Consider the following 25,780-nt stretch of genomic DNA (forward strand, 5'->3'; position numbering starts at 1 on the left):
TGGCACAACAACCAACACATGTATCAAATTAATTAATTTGAAAGAAGATTAATGTTATTACCTACCTCTTCAAGCAAGCCTTTGGTTAACTGGCACAACAAGTTCTTAAAGAAAGAGAAAATGTTGAATGGGTTGTGGCAGAATCAGAGGGGAACAAACAAAGTACATGTTTCAGGTCAGTCACCTTCTGTCCTATCTGGGGAAATCATATGCTGTAAGATACTCCTTCAACCTACCTCTTTGAACAAGCCTTCGGTCAGCTGCTCTCAAATCTCTTCATGTGGCTTAATGTTAGATTTTACTTCATAATGCTCCTGCAAAGTGCCCTGGCATTTCACTTCAATAAAGGGGTTAGTAAAATTTAGATTGTTGCTGATCATAGGATCTCTGTAACCTTTTCCACAGAGGACAGGAACTTTTTGTAAACACAGCTCAGTCCACCACAGAAGCCAACCTTCTATTCATTGTCTCCGTCTATACTTCCCATTCCCTTAGGAAGCAGCCAACATAATCAAAGACCGCTCCCAACCCGGTTACAATCTCTTCCGTCAGGCAGTAGATACAAAAGCTTAAACATGTGCCAACAGATTCAAGAACAGCTTCTTCCCCACTGTTATCAGACTTCAACATGGACCTTTCAAATTTTTAATTTAGTGTTGATTTCACTCTTTTTGCACCTTCTCTGCAACTGTAATGTTACATTCTTTGCTCAGTTCTATTAGCCTAAGCATATTGTATGCTATGATTTGCCTGTACTACACACAAAACAAAACTTTTCAGAGTATGTAGGTGACAATAATAAATCAAATCCTTAGAACGCAATGTTTTGCAGAACCGAATCTAAACATTACCTAATGATTCAAAAAGCTCAGCAAGTCTGGCAGCATCTGTGGAGGAGAAAACAGTGTTAACATTTTGTGTCCAGTGACCCTTCCTCAGAACTGGACCTGAAACATTAACTCTGTTTTCTCCTCCACAGATGCTGCCAGACTTGCTGAGCTTTTCCAGCAACATTGTTTTTGTTCCTGAGTTACAGCATCTGCAGTTCTTTTGGTTTTTATTACCTAGTGACTATTTGTCAAACTGTAACTTTGTATGCCTCACCCTGTTCAATCACACTATGATCTGCACAAACTTGTATATTATGATCAGCCTATACTGTGAACAAAACAAAACTTCTCACTTGTACCTATATGTGTGACAACAATCAAATCTTATCCCTTTCAACATTAGTAATTGTTCACAGAATTGAAAGCATGTTCCATGCATTTGGCTATGCACCTCGGTTTCTTAAGAATAAAGATGTAAATTCCTCCAATTGCTCATAAACCGGTTACACTATATTCTTCACTCAATAGCTGCTAGGCCCTCTTCAATATTATGTCTCAGTCACTACCATCCTGCATTATGAAGAAAGTGAAAGCAAAAATTCAATTTTGAAGGTTTGGTAAATGATCATCATGTTCTATTTTGGGCACCTAGAATTATAATTTCTGAACACTAATATGAATGCTAAACAGAGTAAGTCAGCTCTTCATTAAGCAACTTGAACTTACACCAATCCCAATAATTGATATCTATATTTGGTTTCATTGCTGCATTGGTAAATCATTAAATAGTTAATTGCTAAAATCAGTTCATGGTCTTCTGTCATTTGATGATGTTTGATCGTTGAATGCCAAGTATTTATTCCACTGTAACTATCACTTTGTGCCAAGTCAACAATGAAATTTTTTTCCTAACTTTGGATGGCAGAACAACAGACTACAGCCAAATGAAAGTACGATAAGGATGGGTTATCATCCTTTGCTTTACTGGATAAATAAGTACTTCTCTTTATATGTGCAATCAAATTACACTTCATTCCTCAGACATTGGATTTAGCAGGAGGTGATTAATCCTATATTTGAGATTTCCATGGGGAAAATCACCTCTAACTGAACAGTTAACCAACTTTTGAAATGATAAGAAAGAAAATTACTAACAGAACACTACATCCAGCAGAGAAATCAGGAATGGACAATAAATGCCAGCCCAGCCAGTAAAACCCACATTCCTCAAGTGAATTAAAAAGAATACCCTGACCACAACAATCCACCTTCTAAAAACAACTAGATTCCATTTTCTGGATACATTTTCAATCTCATTCTCTTTGAAGTTGGGAATCTTTGAAAGAGAGCCTTTAGTAATTGTATCCCATTATAACAGCAGCATGAGCAAAATACATAAGAACAGGAGGAGACCATCTCAGCCATTGAGTTTGTTCTGCCTTTCAATGGGATGTGGCTGATGTGCCTCCTAATTCCAGCTACTTGCCTTGACTCCATTGCTTTGTCTAGCAAATATCTACTGCTATCCAATTTAAAACAAAATTGAAACAGCACCTACTGCATAATTTGTGGCATTAAGTCAACACACATGCAGCAGACTGAATGTGAAGATGTGCATCCCCAATTTCTCTCCTGAAGGGTGTGACTCTGGTTTTAAGATTTCCTCAGCAGTGAAAAGAAAAATGTTTTTCCCTATCCATCCTAGGTATATCCTTTCAAACTTCTATTTTTAAAAAAGTCAATTAAGTTTCTGCTCTTTCTTCCAATAAACCTGAAGGCTATCAACAAACAACCAAACACCAATAATCAGAACAAGACACTTGTGTCCATTGCCCACCTATTCTCTGCTGCATTGCGCACTACACATAGAAGAAGGGAAACTGCACCGAAAAATAAGTGAATGCTGAGGGAGGATACTTGCGATGCTACTGGATGAGTAAGCAAGAGCCCCACGCTCTCCTTCTGGGATTCCAGATTTAAAAGGGACGGGGGGGGGGGGGGGGGTAACTTTATCATTGCAGAGGATGGTGCAAACATTAGAACGAACTGCCGAAGGAAATGGTAAAGGCTAGTACAATGACAACAGTTAGGTGACTGGATGGGTATATGAATAGGAAGGCTAAGAGGAATATGGGCCAAATACTGGCAAATGGGACTAGATTAATGTAGGATATCTGGTCAGCACTGTTTCCGTGCTGAATAACTAGGAAATGGTGGAATTTGCGGTGAAAGAATACAATGAAAAGCTAGCTGATCACTGTTGATTGTCATTGAAACCCCACTTGGTTCTTTAGGGTAGGAAATCCTGGTCTGGTCTACACGTGACTCCAGACCGAGAGCAAAGTGGTTGACTTTTAGCTGCCAATTACGAATCGGCAGTTGCTAGTTCGCGAGTACCTAGTTCACGTACAAAGGAAGCAGAAGTGAGGATACGGAGGATGTTGGAAACCCTACATGAAACATGTTTGAATGTATCAATGCTAAAGGTGTATGAACCAATGAAATAAATGAGAATGATTGCAGTAGGGGCACGTGCAAGATCGAACAAGACTTAATGATTCACTGCCAGTCCTCGAAAACCACGAGTTGAGATCATGAGCACGTCCTCGGTCTTGCAACATAACAAGACTGTTAATGTGTAGCTCAAAGTCATTAAAGAGGAAAATAGGCACGTCCAGACGTTATAAAGTGAAGCGAGCGCCACTATCCCTCAGTAGCTGAGGGGATGGTACTGAAGCCAGTGATCTCCGAAACAGCCGATGTGCCGACTGACAGCAACTTTCTACTCTTAAGTAGGAATCTATTAAGGAGACTGAAGCAGAGAAATTGGGGGGGGAACACTTTGCACCCTAAATAAAATCTGGAAGTGAGCAAACAGGTTAGTTCAGAGGCAACGTCATTTCAGTTCCATTTGCTGTGTAGGCGTTCTCGAGAGACAGACTTTCGGAAAGTACTGAGGTGAAGTAGGAATTCTGGTAGACTTCCCCCACTTGGTTTTAATTTCATATTTGGCTTTTCTACAAATTTTGTTTTCTTTCAAAAACGTCTCCTCAGGGAGAGAACAAAAAAAACCTAAGTCTTTTTCTTTCCCCGATTTTAAGAGATTCCAAAATTAAATTCATAACGCAATCATGCCTGGTAAATATTTTGCAGTAAACACTTTAGCCTAAATTGAATTAAAACTTATTCGACCTCGTTATACCGGTTGCTCTTTCAATACTTCAAGCATTTTCTGTTGGGTACAGTTCTTGTAACCTACACCATTCATTAGTCGAGCTGATAGATACTATTTTTTTAAACTACTTTTGAGTTACTTACAATTATGCTACCTCCGTATTTGTTCACGGCGCAAAAGTGGTTGGCAAATACAGATGCTTGAAAATGCAATTTAGTGATTTTTTTTTTGTGGCGAACTTTAGTCAGGAACAGTACATGCTGTAACGCGATCAATGCTGTTCATGTTTCTTGATTACGCCTTTTAAATGGAGAGGGCGCTGTCCAACAGAAGCTGGGGATTCTCGGCTGACCAGAGGGAATTTCAACTCTAGTTCTCTTTCTCGAACTAGCGAGGTGGATTTTTTTAATGGGTCAAGTCGGGTATGACGAAGGGTCTCCAAATTCCTCCTCCTGTTCCGAAATGGAAAATGAAGTGTTTCAATTGCGCTCAGAGATAATGGGAACTGCAGATGCTGGAGCATCCAAGATAACAAAGTATGGGGCTGGATGAACACAGCAGGCCAAGCAGCATCTTGGTGCTCCTAAGATGCTGCTTGGCCTGCTGTGTCCATCCAGCCCCCCACTTTGTTTCAAATGCGCTATCTTTCTGGTGAGTTGAATAGGTCCAATATTTCGGACTGAAAAAGCTCGGCGGTCTGGCAGCATCTGTGGAGAGAAATCATTTAATGTTTCGGGTCGAGTGACCCTTCCACAGATCGAGGGCCATCTGCCCCCGTACAAAGTGGGAAATCTTGCAAACCCGTGAACCCCTCCCACCGAGAAAGTCACGGGTAGCAGATACAGGGGAGCACTCCCTCCGCCTTCTTCAGCGCGACCCCCGACCCCGCGAGTTCCCCTCCAAGCCGCTCAGCCTGCGGCATTGGAAATAGTTCACTGTTTTGGGTAAAAATCTTGAAGCTTCCCCCTGTAAACTGTATTGTGGGTGAACTGACACCAAATGGTCTGAAGCTGTTCGAGAAAGCAGCTCGCCGTCTCCTTCTCCAGAGCAACTGGTGAAAGCCATAAACACAAGCTCAGGGGAGAATTTTAAAAAAATGCCTCTGTCGCTTGAAGTCTTGTTTAGCGTGTATTTTGATGCATCGGTCGCAGGTTTTTCCAAGAATATAGCAGTACACTCCTTTTGTACGATGTTTCTGGGGTCAATTCAATGCGTGTCAGCGCCGAGCCTTAAGTGATATTAAACGGCGCTAAAGAGATTCAGTCCTGGCTTGTGCACACGCCACTCTAGAGCGGGAGCTAGGGCAATAGTGTGATAATCTGTCAAAATGTCTGTCAACGGTCTTGGACCTAGTTAAAATATAGTCAGTAATATACAGAAAGCCTTTATTTAATTTGTTTGCTTATCTAGACTAAATCACTGATCTTTCACGCCTCACGTATGTGAAATATATTATTTAAAGTAAATACACAGCTGTGTAATAGTACCAATGACTATAAGCAATAGTGGAGTGAACGCTCCTTACAGAGGGTGGGTTTAGTTCTTTCTATACATTACCACCCCATGCACCTTGCACAATTGTTTTAAAACAGGCTCTAATAGAGGCCGATGGACAAAGTGCCTGTAGCGGGGTCCGTACAGCTCTGAAGTAGCGTCACTGAACTGGAAACGTTAACTGTCTCTCCCTTCAGTCAGACATGCTGAGTTTCTCCGGCTAGTTGCTGCTTTTTATGTGTCGGATCTTCATCATTCGCAGTGATTTGTTTTATTCGGGCTTCTGCAGCGGAATGATTTTAATCAGCGACTCTGCACGACGAGCCGTGATAAGACATTCTCAATAAAACATCGTGACTAGCTCATTTGGCCGCTTACCACCAGTGTCCACCTACCCAGTGAAAAACTCAGCTGGTCCTTACACGCAGTCGCTCATGGTATCTTGTTGTATGTTTTAGTCATTATTCGCACAGGAAGTCACTGGCATTAATGTGTAACAGCGTTCTGATTTACAACATGTGATCACTAGTGCGGCAATCTGCTTCTACAGAAACAGTGCCTTATCATGAAGGCAACCTACTGCATTATTTCAGCTCTTGTATTGGAGTGAACTCTTCGGCGGTATTCTCTCTCACACACATACACAAAAACAAAAACGTTGGCTCGAAATGTTTTGTTTTAAGTTCATTTCTTCAAAAGACAAAATAATCGAGTCGTATTTCCCTCCAGTGACCCCGTCGTTTTTGTAAGATTCAATGGATGTGGATATTGACTGCGTGTTAGTGAAGATATCGGATTCATTTCTTAAATACTTTTGAGTTGGGGGCACGGTAAATTGTGCCGCGCTAACTAAATAAGTTGGCCAAGGTTTAGCCACGTGTTTAGGGTGGGTTTATTATATATGGAGCTGGTTGTTTCTATCAGAGTAAAATATATTTTACACACAGGGAATGCAATTTTCACTCGCTTACAGCGACAGGTCTGTACGGTTTACAGAAACACTACGTTGTGGAGAGTGAGGATTTGTAATACGTTTCTGACTTACTTCAAAGACACTTTAGCCCCAAGATTAAAAGCGGGGTTTGCGCGAACGGAATTTAAAGTCATGAAATTCCACTTCTGAAGTTTGGCTTTGCATGAGGAATAACGTCTCGATAAATGGCCCAGTTCCAGCTACATGTGAGAATTGTCCAGTAAAGCGTTTGAGAAGTGGGATGAAAATGCAATGTGGACTTAAACAGTAGTTGCTGTATCAAAATTCAATAACATTAGAGACAAATAGGCAACACCCCGACATTCCGCTACTTCCCAACGTTGAGGACGTTTACTGACACATCAAATAAACGTGTGATCACCTTTTAAAAAGGTCGTTCTGACGAGGAGTCATCAGACTTGTAACGTTAACACACTACTGCTAGAACCGCTGAGGTTTATCCTCAACAGTTTGTGTTTTATTTTGTTGAAAAGATGGGATTGATGAAGGGGGAGGAGGGCGATCCCACAGCCCCTGGGGAGTTGGAGGAGCTGTTTGATGTTCCCACTGGACTTGGAGGTGGGAGACAACACAGTGGAATGGGTAGGGGTTTGTGGGGATGGTGTGTATGGAGTAGTGCTGTAGAAGGGGAGGGGGGCGATGGAAAGAGAGGGGAAGCTGGTGCCAGGATCAAAGATGGCGAAGCAGCAGTTGTCACAGGGAGCTGATGTTGGTTCGGTTGTAGTTCTCTGATGTGGCCTTGAGTGAGTATTTGGGGGGGGGGGAGAGACGCGGGGCGATGACGTCTCCAATCTGCTGATTTGCTACATGGAGCCGGAGAGGTGGATGTGAGCGAGTGCGGCGCGCACTGTGAACTGTTTTGTATGCTGCGCTAATAATAGCGTGCATAATTCGGTGAGTACCTCCAGACTGAGGCCGCTACTGAATGAAAAGACGATTGTATCGATATATAAAAAAACACAGACGTGTTTATTTGGAAAGAGGGGGAAAGGTATGCAAAAACCGAATAATATAACTATCTGCCTTGTCTGATTATTTAATGGTGTTTGACTTTTTTTGCATTTGGCTTGCTTTGTTTGCAGAGAAAATGTTTTTTGTCCCGGGAGCTCACTTGATGAGATACCGGTGTGCATCCCTGTAGTAGCTGGGACTGAAACTGTGTTTCTGAGGTACGTTTGTAAATGTGTGTGTGTGTGTGTGAGAGAGAGAGAGAGAGAGCTGGCGGATCCGTCTTTGTTAGCCGGCACTTGGAATTTCAAGCTGCTTCCCCGCACAGATGTGGGATCTCTCTCCCGGTTCCATTCTACCTTTGGACGCGGAGCCGGGTCCGGTTTCTCTGCGGTGTTAGCCGCCGCCTGTGTTTGTCTCTCTGTTTATCTGAAGACTGATGGCGGAGGCCCCGACCCCTCTTACTCCCATTTACAGCCAGCACCAGCGCAGGGGAGACTGAGAAACCACTGCTGAAATCTCATCTTTCGGTCCGGGGAGCGTTTCGTCTTTTTGTGTGTGCGTGTGTGTGGTGGGGGAAGATGGTGTTAGATTTTTAAATCTCTTTGCTGCTGAGATTGACCCCCGGGGGGCGCGGGGGGTTGGAAGTACCGTTATAAACACATCTCCCCGCAGTCCTGTTAAATCCTTTTTTGACATTTCGGAAGGATTGCAGGCTAATTCAGATTTGTAATTCTTTTCTTGTACAATATTTGTTTATTTTTCCTTTTTCTGGCTACAACTTTCTTATTTTATCCTATCTTTCTTTGCCCCCTTTTCTTTATATCTCTCCCACATTTATCTCCCCCGCCCCCGGGTTTGTTAGTTGCATTTTCAACGGATCTGATCGGACGCGTCCTATTGTGTCTATGAAATTAACCAAAAGCGAGTCCACTGGGTGAGACTGACCCGAAATGTACATTTTCGGAGGGTTTTGGAGGGCGGATGGGGAAGGTAAAGGATGCGGGAGAGGGCTGGGGAGAAATGGTAGGGAGGGATGGAGTGAGTGAGACAGGGTCCAGAAACACCGGCTATCGCCAGCTCCGCTGGATTTCAGGGAAGCCGAGTGCTGCCCGGTGCCTCTGATCGAGGATATCTACAACGCCCCCGTCACACAAACAGGACTTCCGAACTTAAAATACTGATCGAAGCTTCAGCTGCTTACGGAACAGCCTGCCTCGCTGTTAGCGCTCTTAAAGATGTATTCTATTTCTACGAAAATTGATTGATCTGACTGGGGGCTTTTGATATTTATAAAAACAACTGCTGAATCTTCAGGAAAACTTCCAGCCTGGCCAGGTTATGATATTTTGGAGCTGAGAAGTGATCTCTGTTTGCAATTGGAGCGAGATAACCCACAGCAGGCAGGTGGCAGACTATAATCACGGGAACGTTGAAATCTTACTGGCTCAGTTAATGATTACAGTTCACAAGTGAGTTCACGCATGTGGCGAAAGATGTCCCGACTTTTTAAAATCACTTGTCCATTTCTGTACTATTCAATTTTTAGCACCGGGAGTTTTATCCTTTGTTTTGCAGGGGACCCTAAAAACTAATTTCATTTTTCTTGCCCACCCCAACCCCCTGGGAATTTGGGGAGGGAGACCTGGTGGTACTTAACGAGTTAGGGGGGAAAAAACTTGACGTCCCCTTATCGCAGTTACTACTTAACTCCCCGCGGAGCCATGAGCAATGGTAATATGGGGGTGATGGTTGTGGGTGGGGATTGAAGAGCAAGTGGTGAGTAATGCTGCTCCTTGGAAGAGCTTGGGCAAACGCGATGGGCTGAACGGCCGCCTGAGTGGGGCACTGCGACCTGTTGGAATTATCCAGTGTACAAGCGGAGGGATGGGAGATAGAAAGCGGGGATTTCCTCTCGCTCTCCCGCAGTGATGAAGGGGAGGCCCAGCAGGGACATATGCTCATGTGTCATCGACTTTAGCGATTCTCTTCTTCCAAAACCCCCCTCCGGGAAGTTGATCTTCAATGTTGCTTTTTATAACCCAACCCAACAGGGCCTTCTTGTGGGATCCGTCTCTGTAATGGGGCGGATTTCTCCCCTCCCATCGACATGATATTTTAATAAATTGTCGGTTTTGAAGGTGCAGTGAATTGCGAAACGGTTTCCCGAACATGGTCTCGCTCCCTGTCCCTCCGTCCGAGCCCCTCCATTGAGGTGCTGGTCCCAGGGTCTGAGATCTGTCGGTGCCTTATCAACAGCAGCAATTCCCCCTCTCCGCCGATTTCCTGCCCCCTTCGCCCCTCTCCGGCACACCTTTGCTCGCAGTTAGGAATGACTCAGTCCCTTGAATAAAAAAAACCGAAAGAACTGCGGATGCTGTAAATCAGGAACAAAAACAGAAGTTGCTGGAAAAGCTCAGCAGGTCTGGCAGCATCTGTGAAGAAACAAAATCAGTTAAGATTTCGGGTCCGGTGACATTTGCTCAAAAGTGAACTTCAGTCCCTCACAGCTATCCAATGACCTTATTTGCCCAGCCGAGCTCTTTGTGGCTTTTATTTCGCTTTCTAAATTCAGAATATGTTTGAGGAGGCCTCAGCTGCCCCACTGGTGGAATGAGAGATAATGGGAACTGCAGATGCTGGAGAATCCCAGATAACAAAGTGTGGGGCTGGATGAACACAGCAGGCCAAGCAGCATCTTACTCTCTGATGAAGGGTCTAGGCCCGAAACGTCAGCTTTTGTGCCCCAAAGATGCTGCCTGACCCAATAACTTTCTTACCACTAGTGGAATATACTGAGTAGCAGAGCATAGTGTAGATTTAGTGTACAGATTCGATGGATCAACGAGCCTCTTCTATCCGGCCTAATTACAATAATAGTATCTTCTATAGTTGCGGCAGAATTTTGTTTTCTTGTAATGTGTTGGTATTGCAATCTCATTGGGTAGAGCATGTAATAAATACCTCTCTGTGGCCAGCTTTGCCTTTTGGGCCCAGTATGTACTTTTTAGCCTTTCTCAAACCTAATCAATCCCTCAACGTCTGCTCAGATTGTTAATGTTTTATTACATATGCACAAAGCAGGTCGCTTGGCCCATCAACTTCATGCCACATTCCTCCTTTTCCCTTTTCATCTCACTCTCGGCGTTTCCTTCATTTCTCTCATGACTTCCCTGAAATGACTCGATGACACTCCCCTCAACAGTTTTGAGATAAGGAGCAGGAGGATCGAAGAATTTTTAGTCCCTTGGGTGGTGGGCATCTGGAACTTGCTGCCTAAAAGGGTGGTAGAGCAGGGAACTGTCAAGGCATGCAAAGGCTGCTTAGATGAGAACTTGAAATGCTACTGTGTACAAGGCCACAGACCAAGTGCCAGAAAATTGTTGAGAATGGGTCAATGACTGCCATGGACAGGATTGGTCAAAGGGCCTTTTTCAGTCCTGACTCTTTAACTATGCTCTGTGCTAGTGAACTTTTTATTCTGCTGTGGGACATAGGTGTTTCTGGCAGGCCTTCATTTATTGCCTGTCCCTAGTTTCCCTTCCATTCTTCTCTCAGCTGTTCTGTATTCTTTGGCCCAAAATTGCATTGTCAAAATAACCAAGATCGTTTTGTTTTAGTGTTCTTGTAATTATGCGCATAGAACTACTTTGAAATTAAAAATATTCATGCTATTTCTTTTATTTTAATGTCATATCAATTTTTTAACCTTCTGTCTTTCCAGTTCTCTGACCCTTCTTTCTCTATTGTTTCCCTCCACCTCTGTTACTTTCAATTGTCCCAGACATTTTTTATTCTCTACAATCCTCACTCAAAATGTAGTTTTAAAAATTAGAATGCTGTGAAGATCATTGATATCTAGAGCATAGGTACAGACAGTTCAGCCCAATAAATTACAGGTAGCCACTGTGCTTTACATGGAAAAAAAAGACTGTGCTATGTCACAATCTGCAAAATTGCTTTCTCCCTCATTTATCCAGTCTCCCGTCTTCTCCTCACTCTTCTCTGGCCAATTATTTGAAAATTGTGTACCTGACTCTGTGCTCCCAAGGGTAGAACCCCCTCCTGATAGTATTTTTCCAACATCACAGTCATTGAATGTTTGAGTCAGTGATGCACTTTGTGGTTGAATAACTGCAGAGGCATTCCTTTTAGAGTACATATAAGGTGACTCCCAAAGTAAGTCAGCTGTTGAAAGGAGCAATGTGACAGATTCCGAAGGGTAATGAGGGTGATTTGTGAGGAAAAGTTTGAAAGAGGTTAATTTCTGTTTGGGACAATGATTAAAGAAAAATCTCCTTGTGTAAGCATTAAATGTTATAGATGATTTGAAAATCACAATACTTTTACAGTAAATTGCAAATAGATTAAGGAACTCAAATGGAAATGAGTGAGAGACCAATTTTGATCAGTTTGCTCAGAAGGACTTGTTTATTATAAAGAATAAGAATTCCAGGAATGAGCAAGTTCCCCTCCAAACCACATCATAATATCCTGACTTGGAACTACATCACCATTCCTTCACTGTTGCTGGGTCAAAATGCTGGCACTCCCTTCCTAACAGCGCTTTGGGTGTATCTACACCTCAAGGACTGTGGCGGTTCAAGAATGCAGCTTGCCATCACCTTCTGCAGGGCAAACAGTGATTGATTGAAAACAAGTATTGGCCCAGTCAGTAACACGCATATCCTCTAAAAGAATTTTAGAAAGAAAATTTGTAATTACCTACCCCAAAAATGCTATGGAGGCAAAAATTATTTCCGTGCATTTTGATTTTTAAATATGTGCATTTATATAGTCTGTCTTGACCTTTTAATGTTCCATAGTGTTTTCAAAGTCTTTTTTTTGAAGTGTGGTCTCTGTTGCCTGTTGAGCAGGGAAGTTTTGAGATCTTTTCCTGTGCCAAACCCTTGCTCCAATTTGTCAACTAAATTTGTAAAACCCATAAAGGTGATTTTTCTCTTTTTTTTTATTTAAAAGTTTATTTCTCTACCTAATGAAGACAGTTTAGCTTTTCCACAGTTGAAGGATTGTTTTGGCATCAGGTGAAAGACCCTGTTCCATGGTGCAATCCTTACAATATGCTTTGTTAGCGTTCATTGTCCTCAAATTTCTGTGTGCAGTCAGGAATAATAGTACTTGAGCGGGAAGTTGAAAAGTTTTGTTGTCAGTGAATGGATGAGGGGTGGGAAAAGGAAGGAGAGTTATAAGAAAAGGACATGAGATATAACAGTATAATTGTTAATTGCACTGGCTATTGAGTTAGAAAGAAATGTAAAGATTTGAGGATATAGCTTTTAGAGGCAGCAGTTCCTTTTGGAACATGGTGCACGCATTATGTGGAATGACGGATGCTTATCCTATGACAATATTGGGACACGATCATCAAATTTCTAAATAGTTTTTTTCTTGCACCAGCTGTACTTCTGGGGTGTCTTACTGCCTTGAAACAGTCCTGTTTTGAGGTCAAAATTTAAACATGGAGAGTGTAATGTCCTAGTGAGTGAGAAAACAAAAAATTCTTCATAAGCTCCATGAGCAGTAGATTTTGCATACTTAAAAAGTCAATGGCCTCTCCTAATAGACATCCATTTTGGATGATTTTCTACATTGAATTCCTTTTTGTAAGTAAATTACAGTCTGTGCTGAAAATGAAATGATGTTCTCTTTTGTCTGGAAGTTAGAAATTTCTATTCCTTTGCTTAGTGTTATTGGAATTGCTTATGCAAATATTGATTGCCTCTCAACACAAGAATAAAGAGATGATTTGACATGAAACCATTTCCAGGAAGATGCAGTTAGCTTATCCAGTTTATTTGGTTTAGCCATTACTTGTGTTTATAAAGAATGTCATTAATTGCCAAAGCACTTCACAAACTAGAAAAGCTCAGCAGGTCTGTCAGTTTCTGAAGAGAAATGAGAGTTCATGTTTTGGGTCCAGTGATCCTTCCACAATTCCTGGTTCTGAGGAATGGTCACTGGACCCGAAACGTTTAGTCTGATTCTTTTTCCTCACAAATGCTGACCGACCTGCTGAACTCTTCCAGCAACTTCTGTTTTTGTTCCTGATTTGCAGCATCCACGGTTCTTTTGATTTTGTTTTAATTACATCCCAAATATGTCGTTGCTGGGTATGTTGCAGAAACATTATATGCATCTTCTGTATACCAATGTACCAAACTCCAACAACAGCTTGTATTTTTAAAGCAGCCTTTTTAATGGAGTAAAACATCTAGAAACATTTTGGGAGAGCTATGCAATAAAATTTAATACTGACCATGTAAGGAGATATTTGGTTGGATGACTAAAATCTTGGTCAGACATAGGTTTTAGTGGGAATTCTGGAGTTTCAGATCCAGAAAGCTGAAAACATGGACACAGTTTGTGGAATTTTTATTTTAAAATGTCAGGTTTGCCTAGGAAGTCAATGTTAGAGACATACAGATCTTGTGTGAGATTGTAAAGCTGAGTTGAGGAAGACAATGGGTTTGGAGGGGTTAAAAGTTAAGAATTTTCTTAACTTGTGAATGATGAATTTCCCATTTAGGTTTTTTGAGGTGGAATGTTGACCAGGGAGAACATCCCTTCCACTCCAAGTAGTTCTGGGTAAATGAGTCTCCGTTTAACATTCTGACAGTGCCTCGAATAGTCTAAGAATGATTCAGGTGCCCTAGGATTGGTGTGGGATTTGAAACCATGATCTCCTGATTCTCCAAAGGGAGAGCACAACTCACTTGGGTGAAACATTGGGAGTGGAAATACTTTGGCTAAATGCGAGAGATGCAAAAAGATGAGGTTGCGCAAATTTTATTTACACTTAACAAGATTGCTTCTGCATCATTTGAATGGTACAAGTTAGGATTGTGTTAGTCTTGAATTGCTCTTCGTACCCAAAAATGGTACCAAAGCATTTTAACTCCAAGTCCTCACTGAAAAAAATCAGAGAAAAACATCCCTCACAGCAGAATCAGTGGAAGGAAGGCATTTGTGGTGTAACAGAGAAGGCAGAACATTCCAGAAGACAGTCTGTGTGAATTTGGAGAGATTAAGTTTTAATTTTTTGTTTTAATTGGATTTATATAAGTGGGATGTTGTGTTTATTTGAACTGCATTTCAGTAGAATTTAGGCCAGTTAGGGATAATTAGTAGTCCAGGGGGGAATTGTTTGGTTTGCTAGTAAGTCTATTAATTTGTTCACTCAAGGCGAAATAAGTAAATTGTTGCAAATAAAGTGGATATCTGGGATTTTCTCTCATTTAACCACTCCTTTAACAGATTATAAAGGTGAGATGAGCTTCTGAGTGTTTCAGGTTTTATTATTAGCTTACCTACCTAACAGTTTGGGGCTTGTGTTTGGGTTTATCTATCAGAGGGGTTTGACTTTCCACTTTTCTGTAACAGACTGAGAAATTGAATGAAATATTGAGTTGTTGTGGCCTGGAATGTGCTGTCTGAAAGGAAAGCAAAAACAAATTTAATAGTGAACTTTTTCGAAGCAGGGGATAATGGACAATACATAAAGAAAAGAGGGAGAGAGCAGAGGAGTTGTTTCAAGAATGGCCTTCTTCCGACCTGGACTATTATATGAAACCTGATGCTTGTGTATTCAGCGTCTACACAGCATATTGCTAATCAAGGTCATGTCAGTAATAATGACTGGGTGTGAGGAAATTGTATGTGCTGAAAGTCACTTTAATTTAGATTCTGTTAGTACTAGTCTACTCAACATAATACATTTCCAATGCTGGTGGATATGGATATTTTGACTGAGGTCAGTTTCTATTTCTCACTAACACCAATATTAAATTTGCTGTTTTCATATCTTTGCAATCTTCCCTTTTTGGAGACAGTGGATAATAGAGGAATTTGCAAGCTAATATGATGGGTAAGTGATATAGGCTCCTACATACCATACAGTAGGCTTGGAGTTAGTAAAATGTACACAGCAGGAAGTGAATTCTAAACTTCAGATCCCAAGATTCCTGGATGTCAACTCTGAATTCTGACTGGGACATGTCAGCATTTGGTGGAACTGTTTGGAGTCTGTAGCAGATATGCTCCCACCGAACATAAATTTCACTCCATTTCAACTGGCGTTTTACAATCCAGAACCCACTCAACCAAAAGTTCACAGGTTCCTGAAGAAGTACTTGAATTTTAATTTGTTTTATATTTAGTATGTCACTTTGAAGACACAGGGTCCCACATTTGAAAATTTAATATATTTTTTCATGAGAATTGAGTGTTGTTGCCGCCTGCTAACATTTGGCTCAGCAAAGCCAAATGTTCTCGGATAGAACAACTATGTTGCCAACGTCTGTAATCACCTTTATTATCAGTCTTTATTATCCATCTCTAATTACCTTTACAATGCTGACAGTGTGTGATATCCTTGAGTTGCTTGTAGCCCAGATGGTGAAGGTACACCCATAGTACCTTTGGCGAGGGAGTTTCAGAATTTATAACTTTGTGAAGAAGGAATGGTGATATAGGTGATTTATCTCCCAAAGGTGGTGGCGGCATTTCCAAGTACCTGTTGCATTCTGTGCTTGGTGGTGGTAGAGTACATAGGCTTGGAGGGCAGCAAAATCCTTGGTGACACTGCTAGTGGATCATGTTGCACTTCGAACCCTTCTGATGTATTCCACTTGTGCAAGTTCCTCATTCCTTCTCTCTCTCTTGAGTCTTAAATTCTTTGTAAATTCATTCTGGAAGAATGGGTATTCAAAGATACAAAGATCCATGCAGTGATAGTATAATCAGGTACTGGATGATTACAGACCTTGGCAACATAAATGTTCTCGGGTAGAACAACTGGCTTTGCTGAGCCAAATATTAGCAGCCAATTTGGAGCCATATCAAATTACTGAAAGCTACCTACCTTCAAAGATACCAAGTTGGGTACTTTGTTGTCTTCTTAATGTTTCTAAATCAGCCAATGAGTGAATGTTTGCCGTGTATCATACTACAAACTGTTGCTGATCATACTTTTAAACAATGTTTGCTACCAACACCTTGTCCTGTCAGTTCTGTTTTTCTGCCCATGGGTAACTTGAGGTGGTTGTGTGAATTAATGATTGCCCTTTTGAATAATATGGAATAACAATGATCAGATCAGGACAGGTCGAACAGATTGGGGCTGTCTGTCGAAAAGAGATCTATGAGGCAGTGACAGACTGGAACTCTCTCTTAGCATCATATCTTTCCCATTGCAAGGTTTAAACCATAGAGCTGTTTCTGCTCAGGGTTTTGAAACTCGGAACCATAAATTTATGATCGTTATAAAATCGTGAGAAACAAAATTTTCACATTTAAACAATATGGAATTTGCCACTAGTTGAAACAAATTGGATAATGCATTTAAGGTGAAGCTGGAAAAGATTGTGGGGATAAAACTAGAACGGTATATCAATAGGTGTGAGGGCAGCATTCATGTAACACAGTTGGGACAAATGGCCTCTTCTGTTCATTAATGCCATTTACTGCTTGCTCCCACACCTTTCCACCATTTTATGCAATTAAAGTTTCTTGCTGTGGATTAGTCATGTTGACTGACCTTGGGTGTGTTTTTTGTTGCTGGGGTGTTGAGATCCACATGGTTTTGATGTGGCCCCACTGCTGGGTAACCATGCAATGCAGCCTGAGTTCTAACAAACAAGGCCCAAAGGTTGAAGGTTGTTCTCAAGACACACTCCATGCGGTGATAGTATAATCAGGTACTGGATGATTACAGACCTTGGCAACATAAATGTTCTGCCCAAGAACATTTGGCTTTGACGAGCCAAATGTTAGCAGCCAATTTGGAGCCAATTGGAATAGAGCCATATCAAATTACTGAAAGTGAAGGTGCCAACAGACAGCATCAGGGGATACTTGACTACTTAGCTTCAGGTTTTACATAACACTTGTATATTTGTGTCATTCACACGATAGAATTCTATGGTACAGAAGGAAGGTACTCAGCCCTGTATGCTTGCGCACTCTGTCTAAAAGAGCTATCCAATTCATCCCATTCTCTGCCGTTTTCTGACAAAAGGAAAAAGAAACATTAGGCTAAGTATATCCTTCTGAAACTGATGCTTAAATTTGCTTCCCTTACACTTGCTGATGTTGCACTGCAGGTCACGATAACACTCTATTTTTTCCAAATATCTTTTAAAATTGCTATTTTGTGGTTGCTGCCTCTCTCTTCTTTCTCACCACCCCCACTCACCCTTTTTTTTTTGCATTCTGTGCACCCTCCCATGGTTTAGTTGGGTTGCAATGGTCGATAATGCTGGATATCCCAATAATGTCTCTGGGCATTCACTGAATTGCACTGTGTTCATTGCCATACTTCAATCAAATTACCACCTTTTGTTTGTCCTGTGGAAATTTCAAATGATTAATCTTGACTATCAAAGTTTATCAGGGATAGTGATCATTTTGGCTGTTAATTAATTTAGGAAGATGGAAGGTTTTGCCTAGTGCTGCGTCTGGGAATAAAGCAGGATAGAAAATAACCATCACAAAAAGCATTTGTCACCATGGATTAAGTACTATATTTGTGGCTATATTGATTTATGACTAAAGCACTTAATGTTCTACAGTGCAGCACATAATAAACAATAACCAGGGTTTAGGAAGAATTCTGCAAGGGGAAATAAAATTATAAGCACAGTTTTGGGACTTTTGTTTAAGGTATCATTTTAAATCACTATATAAAAATTTTATCATTTTCTAGGAAAGGCTGCAGTTCATGCTCAGTGTTAACCTTTGTTTTCATTCATTCATGGGATGTAGGCATTGCTGGCTAGGCTATCCCTGATTGTCTAGGAGGCAGTTCAGAGTCAGCCCCACAGATGTAGGTGTGGACTCACGTGTAGGTCAGACCAGGTAAGGGCAAAAGATTTCCTTTCCCAAAGCACTTTTAGGGATTATGGAGAGTGAGGGAGTGGTGGGATGAGGCAATATAGAGATGTGTAAATGACGAGGAGAGTTTTGACATGGAAGTACTGCTGAACCAGCAATCAGTTGTTCCACAGGGGTGATGGGTGATTGGGACTTGTTTCAAGTTGAGATATGGGAGAGCAGAGTTAGCTTAATGTAACCGGTCCTGGGTGTATTCCCGATGGGCTAATGCAATACCATCATTCAGGCAGCAGAGAACAAACTAAGAAGGATGGTCAAATGAATTCTTGAGGCAGTGGGGGAAAGATGATAATGAGAGAAATGGTTTACTTTTTAGGATGCCTCTCTATGATGGTTTTGCCTTTGAGGGTGTGATTGAGGTCAGGGAGCAATTTGTGGAATGAGGTATTGAGTTGTATAAGAACCCCGAGTCACTGGAATGGACAGTTTTTTGAAGGATGGGCGAGTGGTACTGAAATGGATGGGATGTGATTATGAAAGAACTTGGAGACTGAGATCTAAATCTATTTGTCTTAGGGATTGGGGTGTTTGGATTGGCTAAGTGAGATATGGGGGTGGTGAGAGGGAATGGGGACTTGGAGAGTGGAACTTGCTTTTCATGTCAAAATCGAAGAGAGTTTTAAAAATATGTTGACTTTTTGTTCCTGCAGGTAACTGAACACCTCTACGCTAAGCCGTGTAACCAACAGCCATAGGCAGCCTCATGAGTTGGTTCAGCGTACAGCAGAGTGGTGGATTTGATTAAAAATGGGATTAATAAAGCTTCAGAACCCCAGCCATCCCTCGGCACTTCTTCACAAAGCCAACCAAATGCGACTTTTGGGGACTCTGTGTGATGTGGTGATCCTGGTGGACAGTCAGGAATTTCATGCCCATCGGACCGTGTTAGCTTGTACGAGCAAGATGTTTGAAATTTTGTTTCTTCGCAACAGTCAGCATTACACCTTGGACTTCCTTTCACCAAAGACTTTCCAACAGATTCTCGAGTACGCTTACACTGCCACGCTACAGGCGAAAGTTGAAGACTTGGATGATCTACTGTACGCAGCTGAGATCCTGGAGATTGAGTATCTGGAGGAACAGTGTCTGAAGATTCTAGAGACCATCCAGGCAACAGATGATAACGATGCAGAAATGACAGTCACTGAGGATGAGGATGGAGGGAAGGCCAAGTTTAACAAGAATATATTGGTGACAAAACAACTTTCTAGTGAAGAGGTTGGCTATATGACTAACCAGGCTATACCAGTCAGGACGATGGAAGAACAAAGTCCTTCTGTCTCCACATCATTTGGGCTTTCAGCAATGAGCCCCACCAAAGCTGCTGTAGATAGTCTCATGAGCATTGGACAGTCAATTATTCAGGGGTCTTTACAACAAACCTCTGCAGATGAAGCATTTGCTGCTGCGGACAGGCATCCCATGGTAACTGAAGTCAAGCATGAAATGATGCAGGTAGAGGAGGGCTCCAGTCCCAAGACTGGTGAGTCTGGCTCTTCAGGGAGTGAAAAGATATCTGACGCAGATAGGTACAAGGAAGCCCCTGGCACACCAACACGTAGCAGTGTCATCACCAGTGCCCGTGAGCTGCACTATGTTCGTGAGGAGAACTCGGGAGAGCAAGCTCACGAGGCAGGACTGGGTGTACAAGGCAGCTTAGAGAACAACCCCAATATGCAGGCTGAGAAACACAGCATGTTGTACCCTGTCCAATTCAACCGCAGAACTGACGGCCTGTTGGAGGTGCCTACTTCCTTATCCTCTACTCTCCACGTGCAGCCTACACTCTCTGTTGCTATGGACTTTACTGGTTATGGGGGGCTTCTGCCTCAAGGTCTCATTCAGAGGGAACTTTTCAACAAATTGGGTGAGCTTGCAGCAGGCATGAAGTCTGAGAATAGATCGGCCAGTGAGAGGTGTAACGTTTGTGGAATGGAGCTATCAGACAATGAAGCCATTGAGCAACACAGGTAAGGACATCACAGCCACTTGTGGCACTCCTTGAAGGGTTTTAATGCACCCAGTCCCTGTGCTGGTTATTCAGTGCTGGCAAAGGGAACTGGTTAAAAAGGTTAGGAGCAGGGTGCTATGAGAGAAATCTGAAGGATTTATATAGTCATAGGACGTTAAGAGGCTTTTTCTGAACTGTGAAACCAAGGCCTGTCTCTTCCCGTCCCCGCCCAATCTTGTTCCTGTATCTTGCTCCACGAGCTGTCATTTCAGATCCCGGTCTCTGGCTCACTGTCCAAGCCCTTTTTAAGTTTCCTGTTTTACAAGCAGCTGTCTAATTCCCTTTTAAATAATTTATGAACTCTACTGCATGTTTTATAGCACACCACTGTCTGCTCTAACCAGCTTCTGTGCAAGAATAATTCTTTTATCTGACCTCCTCATTTGTCTCCACAACAGTTTCCAACCAGCAACAGTGTAGACAGACAAACTGCTTTTAAAAATGTAACTAAAGCCTAGCAGTGTTTTCTTTTTAATGGGAGGCACTTACATGGGTCAGGCATTGAAGGCTTAAGGGGCTGAACGGTCTACTATTCCTATGATGTCATTAGTGTTCAGCTTGAGTTTGTAAAAGATTAAATTCAATATGGATGAATGTAAAGTACAGTGGTACAGGATGGAAAATGAAACCACATAAATACTCCATGAGTGCCATAGGAATTATTAAAGATTGAATAGAAGGAGTGTTCCTAGGTTCAATAACTGTTGGGTCCAACCAAGGTAGCATAGCATAGAAATTGTATGGGCATCCAAATGGATGGACTGGTGTGGTCTTCCTCGTCCGTTGTTGTCATCCATGAGATCTGTTTCTGCCAGTGGTGTTCCTTGGGATGAGTGAGAGTAATGCAGACTGTCAGCCATTGCTCAATCCTGAAACCAAGTCCCTCTACAACCTGTCCTGAATAATATCTCGTGGGATCCAGGAGTGCAGTATGAAAATCTCGTTTTTGGTTTGATTCCACTATTGAAGGAAGGTTCAGCGAGTACAAATTGTGTGTATGCTGAAGGATGCAGGTTGTACAAGTGGACAGTAGAATGTTGCATCACTCTTTAAAGTTCTGCAGACCTTGGCTTGTGTACATTTTATCTGGAAGCAATGGCCGCCTCCTCATCACACATTGATGTAATTTTCCTCTGTGAGGCAATAATAGCGCAATTTTCCCACCAGGACTGCAGCTGTGTTGGAGTATACCATCTGGAGTCCAGCACAGATGGGTACAGGTCTATCCCAGTAAAACATGGGTACTGTCTGAATGGAGGTGCAGTGTTGATGGGTACGGATCTATAGCTGCAAAACACTGGGGCACATTCATGATGTGAGCAGGAATGTCACTCAAACAGAAACCAAATTAGTCCGGTTTTCTCTGAACTAAATGGTCAGGATTTGGATTTTTCTGGAACAGGTTGTCGATTTAATGGTTCCAGAGGGCTATTACTGAAGGAGGGAGGAGAGTTTTGGGGAAGGCATTCACCCCATTTCAAAGATGTCCTTGTACTTTTTGCAATGCACCCCTTCCACTATCAACCATGTTTGCCCAGTTGGAGACTCGGAGCTTGTTGAATAGAGGCATTGTCTGTTTCGCTGGTGGATGTGCTTCAATTTAATATTGAACAGCACCAAAAGTTCTTGCTTTGAGCCAGCCTAACCTTGGCCAGTGCTCTGTACTGCACTAGTCTGACACTTCTCTGTTAGGAGAGTAGTGAATAGTTTTGAGCTGGAGTCCATTACACTTAATAAGCAATAAGATTTTTATTCTGCTCCTGCTGACAACTGACAATGTAATGTTGACTATGAAGTGGCACACAGCATTAATATTGAGTACCACGGACCAAAAAGTTTGAATGCCCTCCTCCTGTGCTGCCCCACTCTGATTTGACCATGTTCATATCCGAGCAGTGGCACAGAGACTTTGCACCTGGGGTAAAAGATGTTTATGTATAACACAACAGAGTTGAGCTTCAATAAAAGCAACATGCTGTGGATGTTAAAAATCTGAAGTACAACAGTGCTGGAGAAGCTCATCAGGTTTGTTTGACAGCAACTGTGCAGAGAGAGAAAGAGCTAACCTTCTAGTCTAATTTGACTCTTCAAAACATCCTCAGGAGGTCAGGTCGAGGTGTTTTCGCACCTCTTCACCTGGCTAGGAATGTAGTATGAAATGTGCAGCACGGACAGGCAACAAGTTTACAACACTGGGCTGTCTCTTCCCCCGGCAAATCGTTTCAATACACCAGAGAAGAGGAAGAGGAGGAGGAGGAGGTGGATGCGGGTTTCCAGCCTTCCCCAAACGATGTAGCTCTTCTTTACGCATCTGCGGAGGTCGCAAGACCTTCCTCTACTGATTAGCAAGGGGCAGCAGGTTCCACTGTTGGTTTGAGAGAAAGGAAGGTGTAGATGGGGTAGGCTGGAGAGGGTTGGGGGGGTGTAGAAAGGGGACGAGATCGAGGCATCATTATTTCCCAAACTGATCAAAGAAGCTCTTTTTCTTTACACAGCTTGTCTGGGGGCTGGTCAGCAAGTAGGGTCAAAGCTAATTTGTAGAGGTCCACTTTGAGGTTGGGTTTGCCTGTCACTGGAACTCTAATACCTGGTGGTTAAGACCTTGTTGCAGGTGCAGATTGCTTCTTGTTCCTGACCAAAGGTTTCATTTTACTTTGCTCATCATATTGTTGCTCAGGGTGACAGTGGAAGTTAGCCTGATTAACACAGTTCAGAATGAACAATGTTGCATGTTGGAATCCAATTACCAAAGAATGGACCAGAGTTTTAAAACAAAATGGTGACTCCAATTCATAATAGTCAGGACCATGGTAGGGTAACGGTGCTGGTTAAATTAGAATCCTTTGACTGTGTCTATTGCAGATAGCATTTGCTAGGTCTGGTTATGCTAGTTCAGAGGTCACAGAATGCCAGGTTATGGTCCAACTGGTTTATTTGAAATCACAAGCTTTTGGAGCAGTGATCTGAAATGTTGTGATTTCAAATAAACCAGTCGGACTCTCACCTGCTGTCCTGTAACTTCTGAGTTTGTCCACCTCAGTCCAACAACAGCACCTCCCATATCCGTATTACTTGTCAGTACTTCCCAAGATGATTTGTTACTAGGTGAGATCTGATCAGCCAGATTGTCATTAACGGTAGAGACTATTCCTGTGAATGTCACGAGGTGCAGTTCTACCAGTGTCCATACCTTCTGAGGATAGCATTTCTCTTGGCTGAGTGACTTTGCATATGAGTTATACCATGAGTTTCACACTAATGTGAAACCTAGAACTAATGCATCAGTGGAAAATGTAGCAATTTTAGAAGAGGAAAATCACCGTTTTAAGAGCAATTGGCATGTGAACTGAAAAGAGAACTCAGAATTTACTGCGTGAAGAACACAGTATGCCCACTTTTTAATTCAAGTCTCCATGCTTATAATCAGGGCTGCACCCCCCGGAGGAACCCTAGGGCTAGATAAAATATTGGTAACGGGACAAGTGAATACATGTTTGAAGCAAGAACCATTTTAAGCTATTGGGGAAGAGACAGGGATGTGGGATTTATTTGAATGGATCTTTCAAATGCGAGTAGAAGAGGAGTGCCCATCTCCTGTGCTGCAGGATTCTGCGGCTGTTTAATGACTGGCTAGGATACACACTGTTGTAAAGCTGCAAATTAAAATGCATCGGTACTTGCCTGAAGATGCAGCTTTCTGGGAACACTGTCCGCTCCGCTCTGCAGTTGATTTCCGGGTTTTGAGCGAGATTCCTTCGAGGAACCCCTTTTAATCATCTCCCAGCAAACCGCCCCCCTGCAATTTAATCTCTTCTCCCTTCCCGTTACCATTCCCTTCCCTCTGTTTTCATTGTTCGGCTTATTAGTGGCACCTGGTAATGGAGGCTCCTAATCGAAACCAGCATTCTACTTCTGCCTGGTCGGTGACAGACAGCTTTGTCAGTCCGAGCATGCCATGCTAGGAAGTCCCATTAGCTTTATTGCTGGAAGATCCTGAGCTGCTCAGGAAATGAGTGCTGCAGTTAGGTACAGAATCCTGACCTGCTCGTGTAACCCCTGCTCATTGGGAAGACCTCTGTCAACACACTGGGGATTTCTGTTACTCTGGTTCTCGTCTTGAGTCCCAAGGTTAACAAAAAGTCTATAGATTGACATTCCTTTGGAAAGAAATCAGCTTGTGACCTCTGATTTATACCTCGTACAAGAAGCATGAGATGTTTGTGTTTTTAAACGTGATGTATAATTTAAGACTTATGGTAATATAGCCAATTAGATTTTCAAATAGCTTTAAAATTGAACTAGTGCAGAATGTGTGCGGATTTCCCACTAATTTTATTTTCCCAAAAGTTCTCTTCCCTCCATAATTCCCCTCACCCCCAACCCCCTTTATAGTGCATCACCAACTTCACCTTGCATTAACACAACCAGGATGCTGATCCATACTGACTTGCCAGTGTCACTTCAGATGTACATTAAGACTGGAATATTTGGTAGAGGAGATCAATTCATTCAAAATTTGCTTTTGTGCTTCTAACCAAAAGGTGTTATTTCATAACTAGTCGCCAGACACAATGATTTATCTCCTCAAAAACCATGGTTCTTGCTGACGTTATCCTTGATCTGTTGAGATCCACAACACTGTCCACTGAGTCACTGGAAAAGTTCAATTTAAACATTTTTGCCTGTGTTTTCTGTTGAACGGATTGGCTCGACTGTGTGCAGATTGCCTCCCTTCCATTCTCATAGGAAAGAAGTAAATATTAGAAATGTGAAATGTAGGGTCTGGAATATATTGAGCATTTGGAATTCATTTTCACATTGATGTGATATTATTCATTTTAGGGAAGCTAGATAAAAATGATGGACGAAGAAGTAAAAGGACATGAGGTGAAATGAATTGCGGGGAGGCTTGCATTGTGCATAAACCTCAGCGTAGACCAGTTGTGGCCTGTTTCTATGCTGCATCATTGTGATTTTATAATGAAACAACCATGACACTATTTTTCATGAAGAATGCTGATGAATTATACTCCACATTTACTTGTTCAGATTGATGTTGTGAATTCCAACGAGGACGATTCTGGTAACTTAGTTTTGGGGACGATGAGCTGAGTTTGGATAGATTTTTAAAATTGCGAATGCAGGGCTTTTTTACATTTTGTCACAATCTGCAGAATTTTGGGAATCACAAAATCGACCTGGCATTTTCTGAAATAAGCTAAACTGATGAGTGAGAAGCAGATCATTTTTAAGTTGATCTGTTCGGTGAAAATCTAATAATGCGTTACCAGCAAAGTTGATAGAAAAACTGAGCTACAGACGTTCTCGTCAGGTCTTGAGCAGGTTAAATTTAAAAGCTGTTTTCTGTCTTGCATTAGATTACTTCAGGAAGCAAAAAGCTTTCAGGCAGCTTTGCC

General features: G+C 42.1%; 1 protein-coding gene across 4 annotated transcripts in view; it reads left to right on the forward strand.

Moving 5' to 3' along the window:
- Positions 1–7,299: 7,299 nt before the first annotated feature.
- Positions 7,300–25,780, forward strand: part of zbtb16a (zinc finger and BTB domain containing 16a) — a 256,217-nt gene continuing 237,736 nt past the window's right edge. Inside the window, exons 1-3 of one of the 4 annotated variants that reach the window (XM_059639021.1) lie at positions 7,322–7,484; positions 7,576–7,662; positions 19,003–20,322. In XM_059639021.1, the coding sequence (XP_059495004.1) occupies positions 19,100–20,322 (1,223 nt within the window). In that variant the 5' untranslated portion in view covers positions 7,322–7,484; positions 7,576–7,662; positions 19,003–19,099. Of the gene's footprint in view, positions 7,485–7,575; positions 7,663–19,002; positions 20,323–25,780 lie in introns of all 4 variants that reach the window. The other 3 variants (XM_059639024.1, XM_059639023.1, XM_059639020.1) reach the window with 3 other exon arrangements.

The sequence above is a fragment of the Stegostoma tigrinum genome, chromosome 32, assembly GCF_030684315.1.
Source record: "Stegostoma tigrinum isolate sSteTig4 chromosome 32, sSteTig4.hap1, whole genome shotgun sequence".
Lineage (NCBI taxonomy): Eukaryota > Metazoa > Chordata > Chondrichthyes > Orectolobiformes > Stegostomatidae > Stegostoma > Stegostoma tigrinum.